This window comes from Triticum aestivum, chromosome 3D, assembly GCF_018294505.1.
Source record: "Triticum aestivum cultivar Chinese Spring chromosome 3D, IWGSC CS RefSeq v2.1, whole genome shotgun sequence".
Taxonomy (NCBI): domain Eukaryota; kingdom Viridiplantae; phylum Streptophyta; class Magnoliopsida; order Poales; family Poaceae; genus Triticum; species Triticum aestivum.
In genome coordinates, this window is record NC_057802.1 from 528,156,545 (window position 1) to 528,168,899 (window position 12,355).

General features: G+C 60.2%; 2 protein-coding genes across 2 annotated transcripts; one reads left to right on the top strand and one right to left on the bottom strand.

Annotated features, from left to right (window-relative positions):
- Positions 1-5,075: 5,075 nt before the first annotated feature.
- LOC123080252 (subtilisin-like protease SBT1.5) lies at positions 5,076-7,722 on the top strand. The gene has a single exon (XM_044503162.1). It carries the CDS (start codon positions 5,247-5,249, stop codon positions 7,584-7,586), a length of 2,340 nt encoding a protein of 779 aa, XP_044359097.1. The 5' UTR covers positions 5,076-5,246; the 3' UTR covers positions 7,587-7,722.
- LOC123080253 (signal peptide peptidase-like 3) lies at positions 7,684-10,925 on the bottom strand. Its single transcript, XM_044503163.1, has 14 exons — positions 10,655-10,925; positions 10,430-10,585; positions 10,228-10,339; positions 9,990-10,109; positions 9,754-9,878; positions 9,433-9,633; positions 9,322-9,356; positions 9,070-9,226; positions 8,899-8,952; positions 8,730-8,822; positions 8,498-8,637; positions 8,335-8,405; positions 8,169-8,249; positions 7,684-8,059 (listed from the first exon to the last, which is right to left on the bottom strand). The coding sequence occupies exons 1-14, from the start codon at positions 10,814-10,816 to the stop codon at positions 7,995-7,997; spliced, it is 1,572 nt and encodes a 523-aa protein (XP_044359098.1). The 5' UTR covers positions 10,817-10,925; the 3' UTR covers positions 7,684-7,994.
- Between the last annotated feature and the right edge of the window lie 1,430 nt (positions 10,926-12,355).

Below are 12,355 nucleotides of genomic sequence, written 5' to 3' on the forward strand. Positions count from 1 at the left end.
GCAAAGAGCCGAAGTTAGAGACGAGAGGCCGGCTCGACCAGCAGCCGGCAACTCGAAGAAGGAAAAAGAGGGAAGCTCACCATGAACTATGTCTTCAATCTCGTGAAAGCCGGAAGTCAGCGTCGCCTCCTTGTCGGTCCAGGCGGAGCGTTCGGTCGCGAACCCAGCAAGGAGGCTGGTCTCCTTGTCCTCCGCCTCCTTCTGGGCCTTCTTAAGAAGCTCCGCCTGCTCCGCCAGTTGCGTGACCAGCCGGTCACGCTCTTCAGCCAGCTTGCCGCACTCCACCTCCTTGGTGTGCAGCGCGGTGTTGGCTTCGCCCAGCTGCTGCTGCAAGGCGGCGTTGGCCTCTGCAGAAAATAAAAGAAGAAAAAGGCGTCAATCGCCAACAGAGAAGAAGTATAGTCGCCGGGGAGATCTGCCACAGAGAAGCACAAGAAACAAAAACAAAGAGAGAGGGAAACATACCCGGATGGCCTCTCGCGAGTCCAGAAATGTCGTGTTGCAGCGCTTGAGAGCATCGGCCTCGGCTCGGAGTTTGGCTTGGACGTCTAGGAGCGCTCGATTCAACGGGCCCGTTCCGCCTCCCCGCACCCAATCGACGGGTGTGGCACTGGACGCCTCGGCATCCGGGATCGAAGAGCTCGTGGCACCAGTATCCAGCGGGCGTGGCGCCGAAGCCACCTTTGCAAGCCGGCGGCGCGTTGGTGTGCGGACCTTAGGAGTCGGGCCTGTCACCACCTCGTTTCCGGCTGGCGGCACCGGCGGGTCTGTCGACTGCTCGCCTTGCGCGTTCCTGGACGGCGGCGGTGGAGGCACGATTACGTCCGGCATGGGGACGTCGCCGCTGTCCCTCTCCATGCCAGGGTGCTCGCCGCCGGCTTCCCCAGTCTGCGCCACGAACTCCGGTGGTGGCGGCGCGGAGTTCAGGGGAGTGACGAATACCGCCGACTGGCGGCGCGCGGCCTCTTCAGCCTGCTTCTTCGCCGCCGCGGCTGCCTCGGCTTCCGCCAGCTTCTCCAGGGCGGCAGCCTCCGCCCTTTCCGCTTTCGCCTTCTCCAGGCGGGCGGCCTCCCACTCCTCGCGCGCCTCCCGCGCGTTTCGCTCCGTTGCCTCCCGGAGGTCGGCGGCCGGGTCGATTCGCGGGGTGGTGGCAGAAGTCTCCGCCGACCCAATGATGGAGGCGGCGGCCGACTTCTCAAGAGAGAGTGGGGCCCTAAGTCAAGAAGATAAAGCGAAAGAAACTCAGAAAGAATCAACAAGGAAAAAATGAAGGCGCGAGAGGAAGGCAGTACTTACGCGGAAACCAGTTGCGGCTCCTTCACCGCCTTACGGAAGCGGATGGCCTTCGCGGCCGCTTCATCCCACTTAGTCGCCGCGGCTGAGCCCTTGGATTTCTTCGGCCGGCTGCCGAACAAGCTCGGCACGGCCCTGCGCTTGTGCGCACCACCTCAGGCTGCCGGCGCGGCAGACGAGCTCGCGCCCTGCTGGTCGGACCCCGGCTGGCGGTGCGGGACGACTTCCCCCGCATCGTCATCAGGCCAGTCCTCGAGGCCGGCCCCGAGCCCTAAGCCGCCTGCTTCGTCGCCTCCTCCCTCGGCGTCGTCCTCCAAGGCTGCTGCCCCCAAGTCGGGGTCATCCACGTCCCTCTCCGCTCGGTCGGGGAGGAATTGACGCTCCGGCCCCGCGGCGCCGGCGGCCGGCTGGAGGAGGGGGATCTGTTCAAAGGCCGATTGGTCAGGTTGGACGGGCAGAACTCGGCAACAAAAAGATAGAGAAAAAGAAAGATAACTTACCATAGGCGGGGGGTCGGCGCGTGAATACGGCTCCTTGCCAAACCGCCACTCCTCCATGAGCTCGCAGTTCGCAAGGAAGTTCACCATGTGAGCTACCTCTGCGTGAGGCATCTCCTTGGTGCACAGCCGGCTTGGGTCCCGATGCCCGCTCATCTGACAGATCATGTGAGGGCGGCCCTGGAGCGGGAGCACCCGGCGCGCCATGAAGGCGGACAGCAAGTTGGGCCCGGTCAGGCCCTCCGACTGTGTCAACACTCGGAGCCGCGCGATTGCGGCGGCTCCAGAAGGCGACAGCGTCCTGGCCCGGTACGACCAGTTGGGTCGTCTCCCAGCCGGCGGGCCGGCTACGTAAGCCGGCAAGTTGACCCAGTCGCCCTCCGGGAAGACGCTCTTCACGTAGAAGTATGACCGCTGCCACATCTTCACCGACTTGATCAGCGTGATGGGAGGAAACGGATTTTCGGCCGCCGGCCTCCGCACGGCAATGAAAGCGCCGCATTGAGCTGGCACGCCCACGACGAGGGTGCCGAGCTTGGTGTAGAAGAACTCCCCCAAAGCTCGATGGTGGGGAGGACGCCGAGGAAGCCTTCGCACAGAGTGACGAAGGCGGACAGCAGCACCACCGTGTTCGGGGTGAGGTGGTGCGGCTGAAGATTGTAGAACTCGAGGAAGGCCCAGAAGAAGCCGCTCACCGGCAGGCCGAGGCCGCGCAGGCAGTGCGAGCGGAAGACGACCCGCTCGCCCTCCTCCGGCGCCGGCGAGATCTCCCTCTCCGGCGCGAGGCGAACCTTCACGTAGTCCTGTTGCCGGGCAGCCGCCGCGTCTGGCGGAGAAAGTCGACGTGGTCTTCATGGATTTCGGAGTCGTCCCATGCTCCGGAGCGCGCCATGGGGGGTGTGAGGTTGACAGATGAGCTCATCGGAGACGAACCACTGCGGCGCCCGGTGTGGCTTGGAGGCGCTACGGCGAGAGGAAGAAGAAGGAGGAAAGAATGGGGTGGAGGGGCGCGCGTGCTCCGCCGCTCCCCCTCCTCCCCCTACTTATAGGCCTACGGGCTACGAAGCCGAGGGGGCGGGCGTGGGATCATGGGATTAACTGTGCCCACGACCCCACGCTCCCACCTTTATCGCGCGGGTTACTGCGCGCAGTAACTCCGCGGGGAAACTCAACCGCCCGCCTCGGCCACAGCGGATCCGCTCGTGTCCCCAGGCCCGGTAGTGGCGGGCCCCGCCCGCAGGCACGTCCCATCGCGCGCGTGGGCTGGCAGGCCGACCTGGCCACTCGACGCCACGTGGCATGCCCATGACGGGCGGCGGCCTGGAAGCTTAGCAAGCAAGCCACCTGGTTCCCGCCGTCGCGATTCGAAGTTCTGGACAAGTCCGCCTAGCTAAGGCCGACTCCTGCCAGGCGGCTCGGCAGAAGACTGACGAAACTCCACCGCAAGCACTCGATGAAGGAAACTGCTGAGGCTCCTCGGCTGCTCAGCCGCGGCACCTCACCAGCTTCGGGGACTACTGTCGGAGTAATGAGCCACGGGTAGGCTGACCCGAGACCCAGAACCTTTCAAGACATCGGGGCTGGCTGCACCCCTCAAGGCATCAAGACGAAGTGCCGCCTTCTGGTGGCCGGCTGGAGGAATAGCCGGCTACCCGTAAACGGCCGAGTTCCAGAGAAGCCGACTCCTAGTGGGCGGCTTCCAGAGAAGCCGGCCCCTAGCAGTCGGCTCGTGGCGCCAAGACAAGCCAACTCCTAATGGGCGGCTTCCAGAGAAGCCGGCCCCTAGCAGTCAGCCTGTGGTGCCCACAAAGTCCGCACCCTCATCAAGAAAGACAAGACAGGGAGTGGCTACAGTGTAGCCCACCCCTCCCAAATCCAGGGCCGGGCGTGGCCACAATGCCCCGTACAGACGGGGATCTTCGCACGGCGCGGCACTTTTGCCACTCCCCCCTTGACGTAATCCCCGACGGGCGGAGCCCTGTTCCCACGACGGCCTGTCGGTACGGCCCGCAGGCGACGGGCCCCACTAGGCAGTGAGAACCCAGAAGGCGGAGGAAGCCGGACCAGCCGGACCCTAGGGCGGCCGAGTTCTAGCAGGCGGCCAACTCCCCCCTCAGGACCCGTGAGCCATTAACCAGACAAGACACGGAGTGGCTACAGTGAACGCCCGCCAGGCGGCGAGGCTGTAGCCACGCTCCCCCGACCAGGCCTGCGTCACTAGCATCACGGCTACAGTAATCAGTAGCCGGCAAGACCCGCGAGCGGCGGGAGCGGCCTGTCGGCTCCGTACCAGACCAGTCGGCGGGCCCCAACAGCCAGCGGAGAAGCCGGAGGCCGGAGACACTGACAGCCGGGTCCTACACCCGGCGAGATTACCAATGTACCCCTGGGGGTAGGCCTATATAAACCCCCCAGGGCACCCATGCAAAGGCTTCCCAACCTGTTAGAACTAGACTCACCCATAGAGAAAGGAGAGAGCTAGCCTTACTTTCTTCCACCTCTAGCAAACAGCTCAAGGAGCACCATTGTATCACTAGTGCCTTAGTGATCATGCGGAGACCCCGCAGAGCAGGACTAGGGGTGTTATCTCCACGGAGAGCCCCGAACCTGGGTAAAGTTCGCCGGCATTCGTGTCTACGCCTTATCCCGCTTCCAGGCACCGGCGACGTTCTACTCGCTCCCACCATGATAAGCCATCCATTGGCATATGTCGCACTCAACCCCCGACAGCCCGTACGCGCGATGTCCGTTTCACCCCAAACTCGGCGCAAGTTTGTGCCGGGAATGAGTCGAAAACGGACGAAATCCGGACATTTGTCCGCTTGGGGCCGCGCGTTGGGCCGCGTTATTCGTCCGTTCTACCTCGAACGGACGCCGCCGGACAGGATGGAGTTGGCCTTATCTTTGTTTGCTCTATCTATTGTCTTGGTTTGTTCCATTGTCTTTGGCGATTTCAACTGCAACATTTTTCATAGTTTCGTTTGTGAAAAAGAAGATAATTACTCTGTCGTAAGGTACTACTACCAGTGCAACACTTACCAAAGCGTGCCTACTCTTCGAGTACAAACTTCCAGGTTTCAACCCGTGACAGGCAAAAACAACACGCGTCTGGACGTACAAACAAACTTTTTCTTCGAGTGGGGGCGCGTACAAACAACGGGGGTAACGAACAACCGATCAAGAGTCCAAACGAGTGCTGACCCACCCACACGGCGGGGTCGGCCCGCCAAATCCATCCAAACCCACCACACACCTCTGCAAGATGACTTCAGTCCGGTCCGGTCCGGTCCAGACCCGCGAGCCAGAGCCACACCGCCTCTCTGCTCCATCGTACGCCACGGCACCACCACGCTGTCTCCTTGACCTTTACCCGAGGCAGGCGCTGCGCGGCTTTCCCCTTCGCCGCTCCACTCCACTCCCTGCTCCCCAATCTCGCTCCCGATCCGCCATTGCGCAATGCCGCGCCATCTGCTCCCGCTGCTGCCGCTCCTCCTCGTCGCCGCGGCGGGCGCCTCCGGCGGGGACACGGGAGGGGAGAGGACGTACATCGTGCGGGTGGATGCCGACGCGAAGCCGTCGGCTTTCCCGACCCACGCGCACTGGTACGAGTCGGCGGTGCTGGGGGCGTCCGGGGGCGGCGGGGGGTGGCCGGAGGGCGGCCCGCTGATCCACACCTACTCCGCCGCCCTCCACGGGTTCTCGGCGCGGATGTCGCCGTCGGCCGCGGCGGCGCTGGCCGGCGCCCACGGGGTGGCGGCCGTGCTGCCGGAGCGCGTCCGCCACCTCGCCACCACGCGCTCGCCGCGGTTCCTCGGGATGCTCTCCTCCCCGCCCTCGGCCATCCTCGCCGACTCCGACTTCGGCTCCGACCTCGTCATCGCCGTCATCGACACCGGCATCTCGCCCGCGCACCGCAGCTTCCGCGACCGCGGCCTCGGCCCCGTCCCGCCCAGGTGGCGCGGGGTGTGCGCGTCCGGGCCCGGCTTCCCGCCCGGCTCCTGCAATCGGAAGCTCGTCGGGGCGCGCTTCTTCTCCGCGGGCTACGAGGCCACCTCCGGCCGGATGAACGAGACCGCCGAGGTCAGGTCGCCGCTCGACAACGACGGCCACGGCACCCACACGGCGTCCATCGCCGCGGGCCGCTACGTGTTCCCGGCGTCCACCCTCGGCTACGCGCGCGGCGTGGCATCCGGGATGGCGCCCAAGGCTCGCCTCGCCGCGTACAAGGTGTGCTGGGTGGGCGGCTGCTTCGACTCCGACATCCTCGCGGCCTTCGATGCCGCCGTCGCTGACGGCGTCGACGTTGTTTCTCTCAGCGTCGGCGGTGCCGTGGTGCCGTACTATCTGGACGCCATCGCAATTGGGGCATTCGGCGCTACAGAGGCTGGCATCGTCGTGTCCGCTTCGGCCGGCAATGGCGGCCCAGGTGGTCTCTCTGTGACCAATGTGGCGCCCTGGATGACCACCGTAGGCGCCGGGTCCATGGACCGCGCCTTCCCGGCTAACGTGCGTCTCGGCAACGGCCAAGTGCTCGACGGCGTGAGCGTGTACGGCGGGCCGGTGCTCCAGTCCGGCAAAATGTACGAGCTGGTGTACGCGGGGGCAACCAGTTACTCGGCGTCGACGTGCCTCGACGGGTCGCTGGACCAGGCGGCCGTGCGCGGGAAGATCGTGGTGTGCGACCGCGGCGTGAACTCGCGCGCCGCCAAGGGCGACGTGGTTCACCGCGCGGGCGCCGCCGGGATGGTGCTTGCCAACGGGGCGTTCGACGGGGAGGGCCTGGTAGCCGACTGCCATGTCCTGCCAGCCACCGCCGTGGGTGCAGCCGCCGGCGAGAAGCTCCGTAAGTACATCGCGTCGTCCACCCCGCAGAAGCCGGCCACGGGCACCATCCTGTTCCAAGGCACCCACCTCGGCGTGCACCCAGCGCCGGTGGTGGCGGCGTTCTCGGCGCGCGGCCCGAACCCCCAATCTCCAGAGACACTGAAGCCGGACCTGATAGCCCCCGGCCTGAACATCCTCGCCGCGTGGCCCAGCGGCGTGGGCCCGGCAGGCATCCCCTCGGACGGCCGGCGCACGGAATTCAACATCCTCTCCGGCACGTCCATGGCCTGCCCGCACGTCTCCGGCCTCGCGGCGCTGCTCAAGGCGGCGCACCCGACGTGGAGCCCCGCGGCCATCAAGTCGGCGCTCATGACCACGGCCTACACAAGGGACAACAGCAACGGCACCATGACCGACGAGTCCACCGGCAAGGTGGCGGACGTGTTCGACTTCGGCGCGGGGCACGTGGACCCGATGCGCGCCATGGACCCGGGCCTCGTCTACGACATCGCGCCCCTGGACTACCTCAACTTCCTCTGCAACCTGAACTACACGGAGCAGAACATCCGGGCGATCACGCGGCGCCAGGCCGACTGCCGGGGCGCGCGCCGCGCCGGCCACGCCGGCAACCTCAACTACCCGTCCCTGTCGGCCACGTTCGTGGCGGACGGCGCGAAGGCGAGGATGAGGACCCACTTCATCCGCACGGTGACCAACGTGGGCGGCGGCAGGTCGGCGTACCGCGCCACCGTGAGGGCGCCCGAGGGGTGCAATGTCACGGTGCGGCCCGACCGGCTGGCGTTCCGGCGCGACGGGCAGAAGCTCAGCTTCACGGTGCACGTGGAGGCCGCGGCGCGGGCGAAGATGGAGCCCGGGAGCTCCCTGGTGAGGAGCGGGGCGCTGACGTGGAGCGACGGCCGGCACGCCGTCGTGAGCCCGATCGTGGTGACACTGCAAGCGCCAGTGCAGTAGGCAGGCCGGCTCGTTGAAAAGCTCGATCGAGCCAAGTTAACACGATCTCCGGCGTGTAGACTACGTACTTACTACTAGTGGTTATGATCATATATGATTTGGATCAAGAGCTTTTTCTTGGGACAGAGTTGCGTTCCATCTCGTCTCATACAACAGTATTACTAACAGCTACTAGTATAGCATAGCATCGTATAAATAGTACATGGTTAATTAACCTGCACCCTACAATTAACATATGGACACACTAACAATGGCTACGAAAATTACACATGTTTCATCTTTCTTTTGCCGGATTAACTTGAGAGGATCTGTAGCTCTCGAGGCCACCGTACGCCTGGAGCCAAGTCTGGCTGTCAACTAGGGAGTAGGAGCATTCCATTCCATTCCATCCACGATACTGCTATAGTGCTATGCCTTGGCGTTCCAGAGCTGGCTGAGCTCCCCTCTCTGCGCGCCCAGCGCAGCGATGGTTCCTGCAAGATCAATTTCAGACCACAAGATTAACCCATAGTACTACATGCCAAGAGCTCGAAATTCTCCAAGTTGGCTCCATGACCGGACTGGGCTGCTTGGTAATGGTACCTAGCGTACAGGGGACGAGGTAGAGCAGGGCCGGCTGGCCGCTCTTCATCAGGTACAGGCCAACATACGTGAATGACAGGCCTGCATTGTCGATTTTCAGGTAGTTATGTCAGTTAGCAACAGCTTCTTAATGCTGTTATCACGAGATTCAGGAAATTGGGCATACCAAATGCGTAGCCGATCATGACGTAGGGGAAATAACCGTTGGCCACACCCTTGCCGTGTGTTCTGTCATATCTGCATCATGCAACCCAGCAGCAGCAGCAGCAGCTGGTAATTATGTTGTGTCCAACAGAGGAAGGTGGGGATTCAGGCCCTGTGCTTCTTACCTGAAGCTGAAGGCGACGAGGAGCCCAGGGAAGAGGATGTCCCCGAAGCCGATCATGTCGTAGCCGTTCCACACGTCGAACTCCTTGGGCATCTTCAGGACCATCGGCAGGCTCGGCCCGTCGTCCGTGCCCTTGGCAACCTACATCACATCCACACACGCGTCCTAAGTACCAGATCACCTGCAGGTGTTATGCAGGGATTTACAGTTTGCGATAGTGGGAGAAAACCTACCGTGATCATGACGCTCTTCTTGAATATCAAGGGCGAGATGAACACCCAGAATATGTCGTAGAGAAACGCGCTGATCAGAAGCGCCGACGCAACCTAAAAATGCGCAAGATCAATGCAATTGACAAGCCAGAGTAGCTAGAATGAATGTTCATGGTGACGCTGGTCTTACTTTTATGTTTGGCATTTGCACTATTTGCAACACGAGGATCATCATGCCGATGCCCTGGAAAAAGAAGAATTAATTAAGCATCAAGTAAGTAAAAACACATGGAAATCAAATAGAAACAGACGGTGGAATTTAACAACTTGTTCTTTTCTTTTCTTTTCTTTGGCGACCTACCATGAGGTTCTGGCCAACCCAGGCGAACGGCGAGGTCTGGTGCGTCGCCCACATGATGACGATGAACAGCGCTATCGGCAGCACGACGAGCGTCACCGCCGTCACGTTCCCGACCGCCGGGAGCTTTATCTTCGTGTCGCCGCACTTCTTGCATGCTCTGCCCATCCACATCAAGTTAAGATGACAGAGAATGATCCAAGAATTCAGATGAGTTTGAGATTTAAGTGTCAGCGGGTCATCTATATACTGTACCTGACAATGAGTGTCGACGCAAGGAAGTGCAAGCCCTGAACGTGAAATATACAGGGGCAGGCCGTCAGAACAGAGATGGAACAAGCCACGATGGATCGACCATGTGATTACCTGGAGGCCGCCGAGGCAGAAGAGCCCGACCATCAACCAGGCGGACCAGATGGAGTTGAAGAAGAAGAGGAAGAGCAGGACGCAGGAGGACACGATGACGAACACGAACGCCGTCTCGGCCTGCAGCTCCACGATCTCAGGCTCCTCGGGTTTGGCAGCCTCCTGGTCTCCTTTGCCGTCCCCCGAAGGAGCCTTCTTCTCCTACACGCACGCGGTCGGTCGGTCGCGGTCCAGCCGTTTCATCCATATGAATGATGATACTGCCGCCGTGCATGAAATCTGTTGAAACGAAACCATCTTTTTGTTTTAATTTCTTATTACCTCCTCGCCGACGACCACGGCGGTCCAGACGGCGGCGCAGGCGGTGGTGCTGACGGCCATGAGCCAGAGGAAAGGGATGGCGCCGTCGAAAGCCGCCTTGTTAGGCGAGTAGAGCTGCATCTCCACTGCAAATCAACCAAGCTGAGCCCGCACATAATCGGTCGCCGCAAATCATGTAGTAGAAGGAGCAGTATGTATGGCGACCAACTGAGTTATGATGATTCAGGTGTCCTCACCCTTCTTCGCGCCGTCCATGGCCTCGAAGATCTTGAGCCCGGAAGACCGCGACACGATCACGACCGGGATCTTGAAGTCGAGCGCCGTGTCGTTCTTGCTGCACACCATCTTCCCCACATCTGCCAGCCAGCCGCCCAAAGAGCTCTGCTCGTCAGTTCAGCTCGCACGCACCGGTGCCCTGTGTCTATGGCGTGCGTGCAGTTGTAATGGATGATGGAAATGATGCAGATGACTGACCGTCGATGTCGTTGGCCATGATCAGCGCCTTGGCGCCGCTGGACGCGGCCGCGTTCGCCTTCTCGAGGTACGTGCACTCGCCGCGCTCCGTCACGGCGATGTTGCCAGCCAGCTGCAGCGAAGGAAATGCGGCTCAGAACACATGGGCGTGCGTGTGTGTGTGTGTGTCTGCGCGCGCCGGCAGGGAGAGTGGTTTAATTGCCTGGGGGGACTTCTGGCAGCCGGTCTTGGAGCTGGGAATCACGGCGGGGAGCCTCTCGGCGGCGGACGCCGTGTCCGGCACCATCCCGCCGAACCTCGCCGTCATCCCGATCAGGGCGCTCATCTGCTCGCCGTCCACCCAGTACACCACTTTCACCTGCGCGTAGATGTAATCAGTGAACTCGCCATGATGGATGATTCGTCGAATCGATCGATCGGCGGGCACCTTCTGGAAGGGGTTGTCGCAGCGGGGGAGCTTGGGCGATTTGTCTTCCTCGAACTCGGTGTTGAAGCCTGCCGCGCCCGGCGCCAGGAGGAGGACGGGGAGGAGGAGGAGAGCGACGGCGCCGCCGCGGCCGCGGCGGCGGCGAGGGGAGGCGACAGCCATGGCTGGGTAGACCGGCGCGCGTAGGACCGGAGACGCCGTCGCACGCACGTACGTCGTTCGTCCCTGGCGATAGCGGGCCTGCGCGGGCGCGTCGTGTGTGTGCGCGGGCGGGCGGGCGGGCATGCATGCGCCGTGCCTTGCGCTCGCCGTGTGCTATTTCCAGGGGGCACGCATGCATGCCAAGCTACTTGCTCTGGTACCGGCCGGGGGGTGGCTGCCGTTCGTCCGAGCCCGATGTTCCCGCGTTAATTTCGTATATATATTGGCTTGTTGCTTACTTTGCTCTAGTGTCAACCAAGGTTTCGAATTTCGATGACCCTCGAAACCTACGAAATTTCCAAAATTTTGTAAATTTCGAAATCTGTTTCGGAGACTGTCAACATTTTCGGATTTCTGTAACTTTTTTTTTTTTTTGCATCAGTCGATTCCTCACATGTGTGCCGCCCGAGTCGCGGGGTGGTGCAGCCGGCCACGGTGTTCCACCGGCGAGGCCGATCCATGACCGTGTCAGCCACAACGTCACCGATGGAAGAGCGGCGCTATGTTTAACTCGTTCGGGTGGAGGGTGCGGGGCCGTAGCCACCAGAATATTTGGTGTAGGGAGGTTTAGAGGAATGGCTAGGGATGCAACGGCACGGCAGAGGCGGCGGCTCAGGCAGACGGCGGCGAGGCGTGGGCAAGGCTGGTGGGCGGTTGGGTTGATACATACATTCAAAATTATTGAATATCATGTTCAAGAAATGTGATATTGAACATCATACTACATCTAGTGGTACAAGTATGGGCTAATGATATTTTGTGATAACTAGAAGATTACGTGAGGAAAAAATATATTTTGCAAACGTATCCTCAATGTAAATGAGTTCATAATCCTTTTACTACACTAGATTCTTGTTCTCTTCTGATGAAGATTCTGAGAGCAATCCCTTATCAAAATATTTGTGTGGTTGTATGTTTGTAATTTTTCAAATTTATCCCATTAAACTTATTAGCCATTTTCAATAAACTGTGATGTGGTTCGACTATATGTTTGTAGGTTTGGTCGTCATAGGCACAATATTTGTATGTATGTGCACACATTTGACACACTTGAGAGTTCCTTTGTGATCATTTTTGTGAAAATGATCTATTCCCTATTAATACGTAATCCTGTCTTTGGTTGTCATTTCGCATCCACTCTACTTTAAATTTCTCATGGTTCTATTTTGTGACCATCGACGTACTTAATATTCTCAATACTAGCAGGAATTTCAAATAATGGCATAGTACCCGTCGGGTGAATCTAATGATTTTGAGCAATTCTAAGTTTCTTTACCATGGAAATGGTAGTCCATCATAAGAGAATGTAAAGTACTAAGGGATTTTCAACCGGATCTACAAAAAAAAATATGATCACAAAATCTCAACTTCAAGTTGATTTTCCATTTTATAAGTAACAAAATTATAAGCTGCGATAGACTTGATATCTTAAAACATTAATGGGTGATCATTCCTGATGTGCTCACGGCAGCATGTTTCTCTTAAAGGAAATACTGGAGG